General features: G+C 50.4%; 2 protein-coding genes across 5 annotated transcripts in view; one reads left to right on the top strand and one right to left on the bottom strand.

Moving 5' to 3' along the window:
- Positions 1-125: 125 nt before the first annotated feature.
- Positions 126-13,355, bottom strand: SMCR8 (SMCR8-C9orf72 complex subunit). The gene is made up of 2 exons (XM_014851691.3): positions 10,470-13,355; positions 126-4,842 (listed from the first exon to the last, which is right to left on the bottom strand). The coding sequence occupies exons 1-2, from the start codon at positions 12,827-12,829 to the stop codon at positions 4,389-4,391; spliced, it is 2,814 nt and encodes a 937-aa protein (XP_014707177.2). The 5' UTR covers positions 12,830-13,355; the 3' UTR covers positions 126-4,388.
- Positions 13,356-13,806: 451 nt separating this feature from the next.
- Positions 13,807-19,016, top strand: part of TOP3A (DNA topoisomerase III alpha) — a 37,188-nt gene continuing 31,978 nt past the window's right edge. For 2 of the 4 annotated variants that reach the window (XR_006512536.2, XM_014851689.3), the window contains exon 1: positions 13,807-13,986. Coding sequence is in view for 1 of the 4 variants with exons in the window: in XM_014851689.3 (XP_014707175.1) it covers positions 13,807-13,986 (180 nt within the window). In the remaining 3 variants the exon portion in view is untranslated. Of the gene's footprint in view, positions 13,987-14,295; positions 14,316-16,531; positions 16,625-19,016 lie in introns of those variants that run through there. The other 2 variants (XM_070482265.1, XM_044745409.2) reach the window with 2 other exon arrangements.

Genomic DNA, 19,016 nt, shown 5'->3' with positions numbered 1-19,016 from the left:
ATTTACTCTGGTTAAACTCTGGTGCAGCCACACTTAGGAGCTGCTGTCACACACTTGTCTGGCATACTCTTGTCCTCAGCCACCGTGATGATGACTGCAGCTCACGTGGTGGCCGGACTCACATTCACACACACAGACAGAGGAACATGCAGTAATAAAATAGCTTTCCAGAAAATAACAAATACGACTTCCTCAAGACTATGCTTTTCACTATAACCTTAAAGGCGGCATTTATCTCCACCCAACTGTGCAGCCAGCCAGCCAGTGTCAGGCAGTCAGTGGGTGAGGCACCCGGTGGTCCTGTCTGGCAGGCGTCCCTGTGGTGGTATACTCCAGCACGGCTGGGACAGCTGCTGCAGTCTCCATGGGGTGTGGGTGACACACCAGTCCCACATCTCTCCATTCAGTTTGGGAGCCATTATGCTGCCAAAACAGTCTTACATTCAGGGTTTGACTCTTCTCCAACTGAAGACAAAGGGACATCTCCAAGACCTCTTTGTAGCCTTCACTTTGGAGCTGAACAGTCATCCCAGGAAGCCGGAACCTCATAGCAGCAGCTTAATTCACTGCAAAGTGCTTGTTCCATCCCCTCGCCACTCCTGCTTCCTCCTTCCCATGGCCAAAACCCAAGCTTACCAACCAAGGCCAGATTAGGTCATGCTCAAGGGAGAAAGGGCTCAGGAGAGCTTGGTGTGCTCAGACCTCATCATCTGAGACTGGTTTTGTTTCCAGCCAGAAGTAGAAATTTGATGCTTTTTCCTTATTTCAGTCTGTTGATACGCTATCTCTTTCAAAGATTCCAGTTTTATCACTTTCCATCACACTACTGGAGAAAAGCCAGAAAGCTGGCTGGTTTGCTTGAAAGCACGAACCAAGGCACTTCCTTCTGACTGAAGAGATGGGAGGTAAAATCAGATTGCTGGTTTGGGGGATCAGTGCCTCCGAAGGTTGTCCACCTTCCAGTGGATCCCCACCAGCTAGGGAGTGTTACTACCTGTGCAAAGACGACAGGGCAGCAGCACAAGAAGCTGGCCTGCCATGCAACATGCAACAGGTCCGGGGAGGCGTGGGCGTGCGTCTGGCACTGGAAGAAGTGGTGGTCAGTGTGCGTGTGAGATTTTCAAGACTGCGTGCACTTGGCCTCCAGAAACATGTCACTGAACTGCAGCAGCCCTCGCACTTGGGGTGGGATCTCTTGGCCTTCCTAGGATTTTGAAGTGGGATTTGTTGTTTGTTCGCGATTGAAGTCTACTCTACCTTGAATATAGTAACTGATCTGAAACGAAGTTAAAAGCTAGGGAAATTACAGGTGAGCCATCACGGCCCATCTCCACATTCTGGTGCAATGTGTATTAATTTCAGCCATTGCAGTAAATTACAGAAAAGTCACAATTTCTAAAATCAAAAGATTCCACTAAAGGAGCAAGGGCCCTAGGGAAGCTGTGAGGTGCGAGCAGCTCAGGCTGGAGTGTCCCTGGTGCCCCAAGTGCTATAAAAGGCTCCGTCTGGAAACGACTTCTCTAAATTAGAGCATCTGGAAGTCACTACTGTGTAAACGCTCGCCTGATCAGGTTTTCCTTAACCTGGACTGCTTTAAAAAGGGAGGGGCAGGTGATGGATTGGAAATAAGGGTGAAACAAACCTCAAAGTTCGGGTGCCTAGCCTTCAAAGTGATGGGACTGAAGAAGCACTAAGGGGCTCTGATGTCCTGTTTTCTGGGAAGTGTTTTTAAATGTCTTATTAACACTTAATGACCTATTACTAGAGGAAAGCCTCAAGTGAAAATTCTTGAAGAGATTACTCCTACCATGAAGATTTATAGATGCGTCTGAGTCTTCAGTGGGTTCCACTTCTCCCAAGTGGGGGGCACTGGGGAGGGGCAGCTTCATGGCCTCACCTGCCTCTGCCCAGAGGGGCTCAGTCCTAACTCCACTTGATCCCTTTGCAAAGAAACACACTTGGCATCAAGCAATCCTTTGAAAGTGCCACATTGAAGTGTTAGATTTTAACCAAAAATTTCAATCCTTGAGTTCAACCACTAGTCAGTCCATGAAGCCAGCTTTATTTCTTAACAAACAAATAACTCAAGTGAGATGCTCCCCGTTTGCTCTTTCTGTGGCTGGCCCCACAGGACAGTGCGTCCTCTTCACACCCCTCTGGTCTCTTGCCTTCGAGTCCTTGGAGGTTCCGAGCAAACACCCTCCAAAGGGGACTTCTACTTCAGCCCACAGCAGTGCGTGGCTTTTGCTTCTAGAAGGCCAAGTATGACTGACCTTCTGCCTTTAACAGTTTTCCAGTTGAGAACAGCATTAACTGTAGAGTCCACATTGGAGTGAAACACAGGAAAGAAATAGCCATGGTGGTGCCAATGATCACTTTCCATTTTGTCATTTGGACCCCACAGACCTCTCTTCTCTTGGAGATAAATGTCACAAGGTCATGTCCCTGGAGGCCTAAATAGTCAGCAATTGGCCACCCAGTTAGAAAACCAAGCAGCATCGAGAACATGAGGGAGGGGAGGTGGTAACAGATGAGAGGAGCCCATGGAGAGAAACAGGCTTCCCATGTAGCCTTCCCCATGGGCAAACACACGCTTCACATTTAAAAGCTGCCAAGACAGTCCTGGTGACTCCTCTGTGAACATATGCAATGGGCACAGGTATAAAGAAAATGGATGAGATGGAGGCAGCACCGTCTGCCACAAGGAGCACAGCCTCAGAAGCAAACACACACCCTCTGACAGGAACAGGGACCCTGGGCAGAGCCAGTGGCCAGGAGCCAACAACCATATCTTGTGCAGAAGACCTGGGCAAAAAAGGGACTACTGGAGTCATGGGACACAAACCCTCGCTGGTCACCAGGGGTTTCTGCCTCCCCTCTGTGACCTCAACAGTGTGCCACAAGGCTGGAGGGTAGACCACGTCTCAACAGCAGGACCCCAGCTGTAGGGAACATGGCCCCACTAGACGTATACACACATGCTCAGGAGCAACCACTTGTGGCTGGTTCAGGTCTATTTTATCACAATTTTCTGGGAACAAATTAAAAAGCAGTAATACCAAGAGTTCTCCCTAATTAGGGGAAAAAACAGCTTGAAAAGAAAAAAGGTACAAAATTTTCAAGGTTGCAAGAAACCATCTACGCACCTGTGGCATTTGTGTACAAAGCCTCAGGGAGGTCTTGGGTGAACCAGGGAGTGGCTCATTCCACAACTTGGGAGACCCGCATGAGGAGAGAGTGAGCTGTGGTGATGTGTGTGTACCTGGGGGACATGCTGGGGTGGGAGTGAGCTGCCGTGAGATGTGCATACTCCGGCCTCTGGGGCCTCCCAGAGGCAAATCAACAAAGACAGCCACACAAGGAGGCTTTCTTCCTTCGTGGAGACAATCCCTGCTATGAGTTATCACCAGCTGGGCTGTCCACCCAAGACCAGCCAGCTGCACAGAACTCTGCTGTCACCTTGCCCACGAGACCCTGTGAGAGGTAGTGAAGTGGTTGCAAAGGTTTGCTATGGGTGAGAGGACTGGGGGGTGACCTCTGCCGAGTTCCAGCATATCTGCAGACCTTGCCCAAAGGAACAGTGCTCACTCACTCTGGCCAGAAAAGCTGGTGGACCGGGCCCGAGAGCCTGCTGGCTCTTCATTGCTTGCACAGTGGTGATGGCCTCATGACACCTTGGCCCTGCCTGTCTCCTGGGCTTTCCTCCTCACAACCAGGGACTAGTGACTGTTTAGTCACTTCTGCTGACCATGGGAGTGATTTCCAAGGCCCACCTACAAGCAGAAGTGAGGATGGGGCCAGGGTGTCTTGGGGTTCAAAAGGCTGTGTGTTTTCCATCACCCAGCTGGGGCCAAGCTTTCTCCCCTCCACTTCACTCATGCAGGGGCCTCCCCTGGGATGATGGGCTCTAGGAGGCCAAGTAAAAGGTCCCAGCTGGGGTCTAAACGAGGCAATGGATGGTCCGCCATCCTGTTTTCCACTAAATCATTCCAGTTAATGGACTGCTTCCCTTGATTTTGCTGCTCCAGTGTTCAGCAGAACTGAATGAGGCCAGCATGCTCCTCCCATCAGGCCTCGCCTTCCTGCCCCTCATCCCACCCCTCAAACCTTTCTTCTGCCCTGGCTACCAGTCCTCAGCAGGGGCCACTCCTCACCAAGGAGCTGAGAGAGCTGTTACTGTCCTTCCAGAAGCCTTCAGAGAGAGCCAGGCTCCCTTCTCTGCCCAAGTCCAACTCACAGATTGCCTGGAGCCAAGGCTCCCACCTTGGTTTCCTTCCCACTGATTACACCAGAAGTCTCAACAGCTCAGAGGACTGCTTGGTCATGCCAATCCCTCCCCTCCCCATACCCTGAGTCACAGGTCTTGGTCACAGTGGCTGGGACTGACCTCAGATTTTGTACAAAAAGCTGGGGACATAGTCAAACCTGAGCGTGGGATGGCTGGTCCCATGAGACTCCTGCATATAGTGCAGCTTCAGCAGCTCAGCCAGGTACTGGACCACCTTGACATCTTCATTCACCAAACCCAGGTTCAACTTCAAGAAGCTTGCCTGGCGGCTGGCAACCAATTCCTCTGTCTCCTTGTCGTGGGCAGGCAGGTGCAGGTGGTGGCAGAAGGTATAGAGGAAGGCCTTGGAGCAGAGCTGGGTGAGCATGCTCTGGACATGCAGGTAGTAGGTGCTGCCCCGCTTGATCTGAGTGCGGTGGTCTGCCAGCCGGGGCACAAGGGTGCCTCTGTAGAGCGGGCAGCGCAGGGTTTTGTTGTCTAGGTCCAGGATGCTTGTGTAGCGGCTGTAGCGGCTCAGAGAGTGCAGGGTGCCAGCACTAGCAGGGGACGCCACTCTGAAACACACAGGCCAAGGTCAAGAGGAAGAGCAAGGACCAGGAAGATGGAGGCAGAATCTTGGGGGTGGGGCTTCCTGTCTCTGGGCCTGCTCCCACCTGGCCAACACTCACTGGCTCTTTCTGGAAGGATCTGATCATCACGATCTTTGAAGGCCTCCTCACTACCCTCATGACTAAGTTTAAGTGCCTTGGTGTGGCCCAAAAGGCCCTGCACAACTGCTGGCCTCGGAGGCCTCTGCTGTTACCTTCCGGATGACTGTCCCTTTCAGCCATGCCAAGCTTTTGGTGGAGCCCCAAAATCACAGGTCTATTTGTTCTGCCTGGAATAACCTTCCCTCCCTTTTGTACCTGGCTTATGCCAATTTAAACCTTATCCGGCCTTCCCTGATCCTTTCTTTTGCTTTCTTGCTATGTGACCTTGGTCAAGTCTCTTAATCTCTCTGAGCCTCATCTATAAATCAGAGATAACATTTCCTACCTCATGGGGTTGTTGCAGAGACAAATGAGTTGTGCTGAGGATAGTGCCTGGCCCTCAGTATCATCAGCCTGGTAGCGACCAGTGTGGTGACTACTGTTTGTCTTTTCATCTTGCCCACTGGACAAGAGCTTCTGCAGATCCAGGACTGTACCTGATTTGGTACTGTGCCCAGCACATCAGAGGCAGGTGGGCAGGTTTGTTCAGGAAGGGAAGGAGGTCAGAGTGGTCAGCCTGAGTAAGCAGCTCCTAAAAACCCTCCTCAGGTGCCAGTTCTCCCTGAGGAGCTGGGATTACCTGCAGTCCTGCAAATGGCTGGCTGAGCAAGACTGACTGATACACAGACTGATACAGCTCTGGAAGTTAGGGCTGTGTCAGACCAAAGGTGACACATAAAAAGGACTCACAGTCACTTGGGACCAAGGTAATCCCATAATTTTTTTTTCCTGGGGGTTACCTTCTTGTATAGTGAACATTCATTCACTGAGCATTGACTGTATTCCAGCCAGTGACCTGGGGGCTGAGCAGGCAATGAAGACCGAGCCTGGTCTGGCTGGGAAGACGCACACACAAGTACACGAGTGAGGGGAGACATGGGCTCAGTCTCCAAACGAGAGGCCTGTGGCCAGGAAGGTCCTAGAGGAGTGGCCTTGGAGCTGGGCCATGAAAGAGAGGTGGGCTCTGGGAACTGTGGAAGGCATTCTAGAACACGGCAAGAGCAAGGTCACAGAGATGGGAAAGCAGAGAGCCACATGGGCCACTTGTTCTGAGAACCAGAAGGAGAGCAGTGGGCTGCAGCCCGCATCCCACGGGTGATGGAAACGCAGCCTGCAGGTGTCACACTGGCTTCTCAGGGAGGCAGGCCTTTTCCCGCATGCCCCCAGGGTGCTCAGTCTGCTCCTGAGGCACCTTTACCTCCCCTAAGGGGGCCAGGCCATGAGCCAAACACCACCTCGAGCTTGGCATGTCCAGCCCACCGAGGCTCTGCGGCAGCAGTATAAGCAGGCCTCACCTCAACTTCCTGCCCCTCCATTTCAGCCACTCATCCCCCTGGCCTCAGGCCCAGCTTCTCCCAAGGCAGCTCTGAGGCCCCCAGCCACACACACACTCCTTTTAGAAGATGCTGCTCCTTCTAACTCTCACTCCATTTCTGTTTCCCTCAAAGTTCCTCATCAGGATGCCAGATTACATGGGAAGAGGTAAGCCCCAGGCCTCTGTCCCTTGGCTGCTTTGCATGGGCGCCTGGGAGCCTGAGACTTCACCTCCCACACCTGTCTAGATTCATGAGGGCTCATCCCAAAGCCAGGGAGGCAACCTCTGTAGAGATGCGGACACTGAGGCCTAGACAGGAGCTGTGCCTTGTCCAGGATCACCCAGCTAGAAAGTGGCTGAGCCAGGACTCAACCCACGGCCTCCGACCCACACTAGCACTGTTTTCCACCAGAACTGAGCTGTTTTTCAAACAGTCCAGGGCTTGTTACTGCTGTTTAATAGGCAATACAATTATCTCTGGTTTTGATTTAAAACAACAGAAGACCAAGTTGATTTCAATACCCACAAATGGCTGATTTGATTGAGAAGCATTTCTAGGCAGAGGGCCTACTTTAGTAGGGGGAAAAAAATCCAGGACCAATGACACTGGCTGTTCTGGGGTGAGAGTCCTTAAAAATAGTTCATGATCTGAACTGGTTTTAGCTGAAGTCAAAGCACCCAAGGGGGAAGAGACACTCGTGGGTCAGCTCTGATTCCAGAGTAGCCCAGCACAGGGGACCAAGCCCCTCTACAGCTGAGCACCCCCATGGACGGGAAGTTCATGACCACAGAAAGGCACCCCTTCTACTCGTACTGTTCAAGGCTGATCCTCAGATGGGCCTATCTGCCTCCCCATCTATCCACAACTCTGAGCACTTCTAAGGGCCAGGCTCTGCACTAGGGCTTTACATACATCCTAGGGTCAACCCTTCCTACAGCTCTGCATGGTGGGTACTGTAAGTCCCATCCACAGACATGTTCAACAGGCTTTGTTGAATGAATGAATGAATGACAGGAGATGACTGGTCCAAATCCACACAGCTAGTAATGGCAGCACCAGGACCTGAACTCAGAACACCTACTGCCTCCCTCTCTAACAGCCACGGACCACAACTCCACGGATTTTCATCTTATACTGCTCACCTCCCAGGACTTCTTTGGGTGAGATGTGGCAAATCCAGTCCCCACTGCATTTCTGGCCCCTCAGCTGACCCTCCAAAGACACATCCCCTAGGGAACAAGTCCTCCAACCCCTGCCTCCCACACCTCATGCCTGAGCAGGACCTTCTGGAGGCAGATGCTCCCAATTCCCAACATTTGTGCATGCTCAGGAGGTTTGAGAAGGAAAGCTTAACGGGAGAGTTAATCACTCCCATTTGGGAGTCTTTGGAAAGATCTCAGCTGTCACTTCCGATGGGCCTCTTGATTTTATGGAGGGATGCTTCAAGGCTCTGAAGTCTGGCCGTGAGGGCCACACTCAGCTCCTGCTGCCCCACCTTCCCTGCAGTCTGTCTGTGCCCCTGCTAGGCTATCAGAAGAGCGCTCACACTGACCAGGCACAGATACGATGCAATGTGCCCTTGGACATCTGCTGTCACGAGGTGGGTCTTGCCAGCTCCATCTGCAGATAGAAGCAGCCTCAGAGAGGTCAAGCTGACAGAATGGTGACAGAGCTGGATCTGGAGTGAGGGCTGCCCATGAAGGTCACGCTCACCTTGCCATGGGATGCACCACGGCTGATTCACCTTATAATTCTGGCACTAGGTACAGCAGCTGGCACTTAACAGCCCTCCATAAATACTTGGCAAATGATCTTTCAGTGACCCAACCCTCTTATTTTCTCAGGAGGCAACAAAGCCTCAAGTGGAGGAGTGACTTGCCCACTACGGATGAACAGTGGTAGGGCCGGCCCTGGACTCAGACCACCTCCTATTCTACTCTAGGGTGCCAAATACACCGCCCACCTGCCAGCTACCCTCTCCTGTACCCACAGAGACATCGTTAATTGATGACAGCAGGCTTTCCAGTGCAGCGCAACCTAGGCCTCAGAATCCTCCTCAACATAGCACTCCAGTCAGGTACCCAGTAGAGTCAAGCTAGCATAAGAGATGAATCTCTTTTGCCATTCTGGCACATTCTAAGGAGGAAAGTTCAGGGAAGGCCTCTGGAAAGGGCAAGGCTGTCCAGAGCTTGGTCCTGGATAAGCCAGCTGATGTCAGTAGACTGATGTGTGTTTTAGATTCTCCACTTTGAGGTAAAAAAAAGTCAAAGACCAGCATTGGGGTGAAAGGACTGAGTTGGACACAGAAGATATGTTTGTAAGGCATACCAACCCATCATTCCACCACAATAGCAAATCCCAGTCCCTGAAAAGCCCTCCCCTTCCTAGGACAGACTGGTTAAACCAGAGAGCACAGAGATGGCACCAGCAGAGGGAGAGGATCTTGGGAGAAGGACGGAGCCTGCAAAGGTCCTTGGGGCAGTCACCTAACCCACTGAGCCTCAGACCCTGCATCTGTAAGCAAGGACTGATGGCTTCCTATGATGCCCAAGGAATGGGCTTGTCCAGCTGTCTCAGGCACATCGCACCAAGTCCCCATGTCATCACTCTTCCACTACACTGGCAACCCACTCTCCCGGTCACTCAAGCCAAAGACTCCAGACCTTCTCCAGGTACCTTCTCCCTCACTTCCTGAAGGTCACTAAATTGCTCCCTTTGTTTTCTTAGAACACAAGCAGCACCCACTGTTATGGCAAGGCTCTGGTCACTTGTCTGTCCTCTCTCCTGGACTAGGAATTCTTCCACAGCAGTGGACTTGCTCAGGTACCTCCAACTGGTACCCCAGCACCTGCCGGTGTGGCCTGGATTAGATTCTCAACAAGCGAGACTGGGGATGGGGGCCTCGTTGATATCAGTGACCCAGTAAACGGAAAGCTGGAAAATTAGAACAAATGGTGGCTGACTACAGTGTGGAAGAAATTCTTTTTGCCTTTCTTTTGTGGCGTGGGAAGCAGACTGTCACCAGGGACTCCGGTGATGACCTAGCTCAGCACCTGTGATTCAGAGAGGAGCGAAGTGGGGTTCAGAGAATGAGGAAGCAGAACACAGTGCATATGCTGAGGGAGAGTCCTTTGCGCCACACAACTTCTCAAGGAGTATTTGGAAAAACAGAAAGAATCTCCTAAAGCTTAAGTTGGGTAACATGAGGAAATGAAATAGAAAGCATTTAAAGAGAGGAAGAAGGAACTGGCTCTTGCATTTCCTTATTAGGACAGCCTTCTAGGGCAACCAGGACAGTGGAGTGAAAGCCACGGGAGCCCTCTGATGTCCCTCTCACCAGTGATGGCTGCCTGCTCCTATTACTACCACAGCCCTTTCTCAGAAGCAGCTCTCTCCTTAGTTACACCATCGTGTGTTCTGGGAATCAGCAAGGACCTGAGATCTAGAAGTTCAGTCCTTCTCAAACCTTGCTATACACCAGATAAATTCCATGTCTTACCCCACACCAACTGAATCAGAATTTCTGGGGGTGGGGCCCAGGAACCCATGATTTAAAATATCCTCCCAGGGCCGGCCCCATGGCCAAGTGGTTAAGTTCACGCGCTCTGCTGTGGCGGCCCAGGGTTTTGCCAGTTCGGATTCTGGGTGTGGACCTGGCACCGCTCGTCAGGCCACGTTGAGGCGGCGTCCCACCTGCCACAACTAGAAGGATCTGCAACTAGGATATGCAACAAGGTACCAGGGGAATTTGGGGAGATAAAGCAGAAGAAAAAAAAATTGGCAACAGTTGTTAGCTCAGCTGCCAATCTATAGGGAAAAATAATAATAATAAAAAATTCTCCCCAATAATTCTGAGCCAGCAGGGTGCAGACCAAGTTTGGCAACTACTTAAGAACTGCGGTCCCCTCATGTGACGGGCAGGGGGACAGGAGGCCAGGCAAGGGGAATGATTTGCCAAAAGAAACATAGTGAATCGCTGCTGGGCTCAGCCTGGTGGCCAGGCCTCCTGATTTGGGGTCCGCCACACCCATTTCTTAACCTCACCCAGAGGGATGGACATCTGAAGCCTCATCTCTAATTGGACAGGGCCCTTCCCCACCACCTGTAACCAATTACCTCTGCAGACCAATAAGCTTCCACTTCTGAAAATCCATAATGTGCAAAGGGGAGGAGACCCAATGCTTCACAGGTTTGACAGAGCGGCTGTAGTTGGGGACAAAGATGGACAATGCTGTCACAAGCTTCCTGACTATGGCCTCGTCCTCCCCCAGGACCACGAGCGTCCTCCCGCTGAGCAGGGAGTAGATGGCTGGGTGGGCAAAGGGGTACTGGCGGATGAATTTTAAGGCGTTCTGGCCAGCCCTCTTTTGATGCCTCTCTGAAGAGGGGCCAGCAGGATGAGCAGAGGAGGGAGTCCTGTCCGAGCTGGTGGAGGCTACACTGCTCACATAGCTGGTGGTGTCTGAGTAGTTGTCCAGGCTGCTCTTACTAACATCCCGGCTAGCCAGCAGGCGGCTTGGGTCAAGTTCATAAGCAGGGAAGCCTTCAGAAGTGTTGTCTTGGGAAGGGTGGGCATTTTCCACTGCCAAGTCCACAGGGAACCCCTGGTCCTTCTGCCTGTAGTGCTGTGGGGGGCTGCTAACTACTCCATCCTCGTCAGAGAGTGTGTGGACTGGAGTGGAGGGTGGCACTCCCAGACTGTCACTCTCCTTCCCAATGCAGCAGGAGGAGTCTGTTTGTGACGGAGTGTTTTCCAAGCTGCCCTCCTCTGCCTCATCCAGCACTGGCGGGCTGATGCTTGCCTGGAAGTGGATGGCTCCCTCACTGTCACCTGCGTATGATTCTTCTTCATTAATGGCACTTGGGTAGCTGGCCTTAAAGTCGTCAGGGATGAGGGCCTCAGAAGGGCAGGTGCTGAGGACTTCAATACTGTCCTCACTGATGGTCCTGTAGCTGACAGCTTTGCTCCGGACCACTTGTGGGCTTAATGGCACCGTGAGGCTGGCCTGGCTGTCAGACTTAGACAGCACAGAGGTGGACTTCTCCGTGCCTAAAACCTCAATGCTTTCACCACTGCTGATACTCCCTTTCATATCCAAATCCAGATAGTCCAAGTTTTCCTGGGCATCAAAACTGCTCAATTCCGTCACTTCCACTTCCTTGTACTCCTGATCTCCCAGTTCCTGCTCCATCTTGATCAGCACAGACTCCACGCTAGACTTGTAAGAGCCAATGCTAATTAACACTTGAGGGATCGGACATTCTTCTAGAGACCTGGAAAGTGGCCTGTCTTGACAGGGCTGAGGGGGTGAACTCTTTTGTTTCTCTACCACCCTGTCACTGACCTCCACCAAGTCTTCAAAAAGGAAGTTTGTTACATGCTGTTGCTTTAGTAGTGCTCTGTCAATCTGGCTGGTCAGGAGGTAGCACAGGTCTCCTCTGAACATGTGCTCAATGTGCCTGAGCTGAGCCAGGGTCTGAGTGAAATACTCAGTGTCACAGAGCTCTTCCAAGGTCTTCAACTTCTTGTCAAAACACTTGGTGGACTTTGCTTTGATGAGTTTGGGGGTGTAGCTGGGCCTGCAGGTAAAAAGGTCTGTGTCAACAGACTCATCAGGGTTAGAGGTAGTGGCTGCCTGGTCCGGCTGATCCTGGATGCGTTCCATCTCCCCAGAACACAGATCGGACCCCTTCAACTTCCGATGAGGGTATGAGCGGATCTGCTTCAGCAGGTCTTGATGTTCAATGATGGACTTCTCTACGCTGGCCAGTTCATTGGCTTTCTCAATTGCCTGAGATGAGTAAAAGCCTTTGTCATTAGCTTTCTTCTGGATCTCTGTTTCTGTGTGCAGCACTGTCCTGGTGTAATCCAAGTCTTTCAGTTTTTTTTCAAGTTCCCCAGCAAATGCCTTCCTGTTGCCTGTCTTCAAGCACTCAGAAGCTTTAGAAAATTCAGTTGAAAGCTCCTGGAACTGCTGCATGATTTTGTGCTGATCTGCTGAGATATAAGCCATGCAAAAGGGCCTCACGAAGCCACGGGCCTCCAGGTCATACAGGGTAAGGTGGTGCACATATGCAAAGGCTCCTTCCTTGGAGTCTCCCAGCACCACCTTGGAGTCCTCCACGAAGTTCAGTTTGGGGTAAGCAGAACCAGGGGGATGGCCCACGAAAGAGGCCTGGTAATCCACAGACATGATCCGCAAAGAGAAGTAATTGAGATCAAAAGTACCAAAAACTTTGGTGTCATTGGGGATGGTCAGCAAGGGTTGGGGTCCCACCTGCTCAGAGAACTCAGAAATAAGGATGAAGTCTCGAGAGAACTTGGCCCCGGACAGTTTGGACCATGGGTTAGTTCCCTGGCTGGCGAAGGGAAAAAGAGGCACCGAGTACTCCTCGGGTAGAGCCGGCTCATTGTAAGGTTCCTCCTCGTACTCGTCTTCTTTAGTGAAGGCCACCACGTCAGGGGCGCTGATCATATTTCCAGATATATGGAGAGCACATTGAGAGGAAGTGGGAGAGGATGCGGGGGTAATCAACGCGGGGAAGCCAGGCCTGTGGAGGAGGAAGCAAAGTCGCTGCGGTCTTCGTCTACCCTCAGGGGTACTAGGCAGCCCCCTCAGAAGTGTAGCTCCTCCAGTGCCCTCGGAGGCCTCATGAACTCCGCAGGTCCAGAAGACCGGGGAAGCCAGTTGACTTTCTCCTCCTCCGGGTATCGCGGCCGGCGCAGGGCACCTGCAGCGAGGTCACCAGCACTTCCCCGAACCCACCGCGACAGAAAAAGCCCCAGCACTGAACGAACGCCTAAGGAAGGGCTACGGGCCGCCGCAGGGACCAGCCAAGCGTTGCGGTCCCCACGGCCCGAGCGCAGAAACCGTCGCAACTCCTTGGACGCCACAACCCGAAGCCAGCTACCGCGGCGACGCCATCTTGGTATCACATGACTCTCAGTGTCCACGTCGCGTGACCCGGAAGCGTCCGCGCAGAGTTCCCGGCAGGAGAGAAAAACATCGTGAGCAAGAGAAGCTTGGGCGGGACTATCGAGAGGCCTCTCCCAAGGACGAATCGACTAGCCAACCACTGACCAGAAGGAAAGGAAGTGAGGCGGAGAATCGGAAACGTGCTGGGACGAGTGGCCCCGTAACGCGGGGCAGTCTGGGAGTTGTAGTTCGCGGTCCTGTGGGACTCGCGCCGGGCGGAAGTGGCCCGAGAAGGCGGGCGGAAGCGGCTGCCGAGGTACAGGATTCGGCGCGAGGCGGTAGTGGTGAGGAGAAGGCGTGGTCGCCGCTGCTCTGAAGCCCGGTGGGCTGGTGGGAGGTGCCTGGGCCGCGGGCGGCGGCGGTGGCGGCTCCCTGACGCTCTAGTTCCCTTAGGGTGGGCACCGGGCGGACCTCACCTCCGGCTCCCCCAGCATGCGCGGGCGCCCGGGGAGCGGCCGTGGCTGCGGGACCTAGGGATGCTCTTCCCGGCTGGCCGCTGCGCGCTCCGGTGGCTGCGGCGGCCCCGAGTCCGGCCTTTGTCCCGCGCCGCCATGGAGGTGGCGTTCCGAGGCGTGCGGAAGATCCTCTGTGTGGCCGAGAAGAACGACGCGGCCAAGGGGATCGCCGACCTGCTGTCCGACGGCCGCGCGAGGCGGGTAAGCAGGCGCGTTGCCACCCGGCCGTGTGCGGGGGGGGCCCGCGCCTGGGTGTCGGCGCGCCCGGCCGGGCGGGGACGCGGCGGCGTGTGCGCAGGTGCGGTTCCGCGGCCGTCGTCCGACGCCCGCCGCGGGCTCCGGGCTCGGGGGCTGCCGGCTGCTCCCCCGGCCGCGGCTCTCCTACTGCCTGGCGCGGGGCGGGGACCGCGGGACGCGCTCGCACGTGTTTTTTGCTTGAATGTTGGCGCTGAGGCGGGGCCGCTTTGCCCGCTGGCGGAAGCAGCCCGTGCGAAGAACGGCCCGACGGCGGGAAACGGCAGCCGGTTCGCGTGAGCAGCTGGGAGGTGGCCTGGAGGGGAGGCCGCTGGAGGCGCATCACGAGGGGCCCGAGCACCCTGTGCTTTATGTGCAAGTGTCAAAGTGCACGTCCACTTAGCATGTTAGTCGTTTTGAGGTGCACAATTCAGTACGTTCAGTACGTTCGCAGTGCTGTGTAACCGTCACGTCTGCCTAGTGTCAGGTTTTTATTACACCAGCAGGAAACCCCGTAGCCTTCAAGCAGTCAGTCCTCGTTCCCCGCTCCTCCCGGCCCCTGGCAAGCCTAGTCTGCTTTCTGTCCCCAAGGATCTGCCTGTTCTGGACAGTTCATATAAGAAGAACCAAGTAGGGTCCGGCCCGTGGCGCAGCGGGTACCTTTGACCGCTCACTTCGGCGGCCTGGGTTCGCAGGTTCGGATCCCAGGCGCGGACCGACATCGCTCGTCAGCCACGCTGTGGGGCGTTTGGCGTACAAAATAGAGGGAGACTGGCACAGACGCTAGCTCAGGGCCAATCTTCCTCAGCAAAAAAAGCCCAAAACAATCATATAACATGTGGCCTTTTGTCAGGTTTCCTTCACTTAGCATGATATATCTGAAATCCATCCATGTTGTAGCTATTAGTATTTTCTTCCTGTTTGTGGCTGAATAATATTCCATTCCAGATCCCATTTTGTTTATCCGTTCGTCAGTTGGTGGACATTTGGGTTGGTTGCACCTTTTGGCTATTGTGAATAGAGCTGCTATTAACATTCATGAACAAGTTTTTTGTTTGAATATCTGTTTTCAGTTCTTTGGGGTAAATTCCTAGGAGTAGAATTGCTGGGTCGTAAGTTAACTCTGTGTTTAGCTTTGTGAGGAACTGCCAAACTGTTTTCCATAGTGGCTGAAATAGTTTACGTTCTCACCAGCCATGTTCCAGTTTCTCCCCAACACTTGTTATTTTTCACTTTTTTGATTATCACCATTCTAGTGGGTGTGAAATATCTCACTCTAGGTTTGATTTGCATTTTCCTGAATGACCAGTGACACTGAGTATCTTCATGTGCTGGTTGGCCGTTGTGTATCTTCTTTGGAGAGATGTCTCTCCATGTCTTTTGCCCATTTTTGAATTGGGTTGTTTGTCTTTTTTGTTGTTGAGTTGTAAGAGTTCTTTATATATTCATGATACTACATCCTTGTTAGATACATGATTTGCAGATATTTTCTCCCATACTATCAGTTGTGTTTTCACTTTCTTGATAGTGACCTTTGATGCACAAAAGTTTTTAATATTGATGGAGGCTCATTTATCTATTTTTTTCTTTTTTTGTTGATTATGCTTTTAGTATTAAATCTAAGAAACCATTGCCAAATCCAAGGTCATGAAGATTTGCCCCAAGTTGTCTTCGAGTGTTAGCTCTTATATTTAGGTCATCGATCCATTGTGAGTTGCTTTTTCTATGTGGTGTAAAGTAAGAATCTAGCTTTATTCTCTTGCATGTGAATTTCCAGTTTTTCTTAGCACCATTTGATGGTCTTTGCACCCTTGTCAAAAATCAATTGACTGTAGATGTTTGGGTTTATTTCGGGACTCTCAGTTCTATTCCATTGTTCTGTCCTTTTGCTAGTACGACATTGTTTTCATTTACTGTAGCTTGGTAGTAAGTGTTGAAATTGGGCTGTGTGAGTCCTCCAACTTTGGTCTTCTCTTTCAAGATTGTTTTGGTAGGGCCAGCCCCGTGGCGCAGTGGTTAAGTTCGCACATTCTGCTTCAGCAGCCTGGGGTTCGCTGGTTGGGATCCTGGGTATGGACAAGGCATCGCTTGGCAAGCCATGCTGTGGTAGCTGTCCCACATATAACGTAGAGGAAGATGGGCATGGATGTTAGCTCAGGGCCAGTCTTCCTCAGGAAAAAGAGGAGGATTGGCAGCCGATGTTAGCTCAGGGCTAATCTTCCTCAAAAAAAAAAGAAAGAAAAGATTGTTTTGGCTATTTGGGGCCCTTTGCAATTCCACGTGAATTTTAGGATCGCCTTTTCCATTTCTTCAAGAAAGACTATTAGAATTTTAATAAGGATTGCATTGAATCTGTAGATCACTTTGGGGAGAATTGCTGTTTCTTATTTTCTTCTTCTCCCCAAAGACCCCCAGTACATAGTTGTATGTTCTAGCTGTGGGTCCTTCTGGGTCTGCTATGTGGGATGCTGCCTCAACATGGCTTGATGAGCGGTGCCATGTCCACATGCAGGATCCAAACCAGCGAAACCCTGGGACGCTGAAGTAGAGAGCACAAACTTAACCACTCAGCCAGAGGGATGGCCCCAGTATCGCCTTCTTAATAGTAAGTCTCCTAGTCTATGCACACGGATTGTCTTCCCATTTATTTAGGTCTTTAATTTCTTTCAGCAGTATGTTGTCGTTTTATTCATGCTTTTGGATGCTATGGTAAGTAGAACTGTTTTTTTAACTTCCTTTTCAGATTGTTCATTGCTACTGGTTTTTGTGTGTAGATCTTGTACCGTGCCACTTTGCTGGATTTATTAGCACTAATAGGTTTGTGTGTGTGTATGGCTTCTTTAGGATTTTTGTCTTTAAGATCATGTTGTCTGTGAATAGAGATAATTCTGCTTCTTCCTTTCCAATTTGGATGTTTTTTATTTGTTCTTCTTGCCTAATAGCTCTGGTTAGAACTTCTAGTAATCTTGTATAGCAGTGGCAAAAGTGAACATCCTTCTCTTGTTCCTGATGTTAGGAAAAAACTTTCAATCTTTCACCATTGAGTGTGATGTTGGTCATGGGTTTTTTGTAAATGCCTTTTGTCGTGAAGGGTGTTGAATTTTTTTTTTTTTTTTTTTTGTATTGAGTTCGTATAGTTTATATCATTGTGAGATTTCAGTTGTACGTTGTTTCTTGTCTGTTACCACGTAAGTGCTCCCCTTCACCCCCTGTGCTCACCACCCACTCCCTTCCCCTGGTAACCACTGAACTGTTTTCTTCGTCCATTAGTGTATTCATATTCCACATATGAGTGAAATCATATGGTGTTTGTCTTTCTCAGTCTGGCTTTTTTCACTTAGCATAATTTCCTCCAGGTCCATCCATGTCGTTGCAAATAGGATAATTTTATCTTTTTTATGGCTGAGTAGTATTCCATTGTGTGTGTGTGTGTGTGTGTGTGTGTGTGTGTATATATATATATGACTTTTTCTTTATCCAATCATCAGTTGATGGGCGCTTGGATTGTTTCCATATCTTGGCTATTGTGAATAGTGCTGCAGTGAACATAGGGGTGCATATGCTACTTTGGATTGTTGATTTCAAGTTGTCTGGGTAGATACCCAGTAGTGGGGTGGCTGGGTTGTATGGTAGTTCTATTTTTAGTTTTTTGAGGAATCTCCATACTGTTTTCCATAGTGACTGCTCCAGTTTGCATTCCCACCAGCAGTGTATGTGGGTTCCCTTTTCTCCACACCCTCTCCAACATTTGTTATTTTTAGTCTTAGTGATTATAGCAATTTTAACAGGCATAAGGTGGTGTCTTACTGTAGTTTTGATTTGCGTTTCCCTGATGATTAGTGGTGTTGAACATTTTTTCATGTGCCTATTGGCCGTCTGTCTATCTTCTTTGGAAAAATGTTCATATCCTCTGCCCATTTTTTGATTGGGCTGTTTGTTTTTTTGTGGTTCACTTGTGTGAGTTCCTTATATTTTATGTAGATTAAGCCCTTGTCAGATATATGATTTGCAAATATTTTCTCCCAGTTGGTGGGTTGTTCTTTGTTTTGATCCTCGTTTCTTTTGCCTTACCGAAGCTCTTTAGTCTGATGAAGTCCCACTTGTTTATTTTTTCTTTTGTTTCTCTTGTCTGAGAAGACATGGTATTCAAAAAGATCCTTTTAAAATCATCAGAGTGTACTACCTGTATTGTCTTCCAGGAGTTTTATGGTTTCAGGACTTACCTTCAAGTCTTTGATCCATTTTGAGTTTATTTTTGTGTATGGCGTGAGATAATGGTCTACTTTCGTTCTTTTGCACGTAGCTGTCTAGTTTTCCCAGCACCATTTATTGAAGGGACTGTCTTTTCTCCATTGTAGATGCTTAGCACCTTTGTTGAAGATTAGCTGTCTGTAGATGTGTGGTTTTATTTCTGGGCTTTTTAAAATTTCTGTTCCATTGATCTGTGTGCCTGTTTTTGTGCCAGTACCATGCCGTTTTGATAACTGTGGCTTTGTAGTACATTTTGAAGGCAGGGATTATGATGCCTCCAGCTTTGTTCTTTTTTCCCGGTGGTGCTGTAGCAGTTCGGGGTCTTTGGTTGCCCCATATGAATTTTAGGATTCCTTGTTCTGTAACCGTGAAGAATGTCATTGGGATTCTGATTGGGATTGCATTGGATCTGTAGATTGCTTTGGGTAGTATGAACATTTTAACTATGTTTATTCTTCCAATACATGTCCGTGGAATCTCTTCCCATCTCTTTATGTCATCATCTATTTCTTTCAATAACGTCTTGTAGTTTTCATTGTATAAGTCCTTCACCTCCTTGGTTAAATTTATTCCTAGATACTTCATTCTTTTTATGGCGATGGTAAATGGAATTCTGTTCTTGAGTTCTCTTTCTGTAAGTTTGTTAGTAGAGAAATGCAACTGATTTTTGTAAGTTGATTTTGTACCCTGCAACTTTACTGTAGTTGTTAATTATTTCTAATAGTTTTCCAATGGATTCTTTAGGG

This window comes from Equus asinus, chromosome 13 (genome assembly GCF_041296235.1).
Source record: "Equus asinus isolate D_3611 breed Donkey chromosome 13, EquAss-T2T_v2, whole genome shotgun sequence".
Lineage (NCBI taxonomy): Eukaryota > Metazoa > Chordata > Mammalia > Perissodactyla > Equidae > Equus > Equus asinus.
This window is presented reverse-complemented; position numbering and strand designations above follow the sequence as displayed.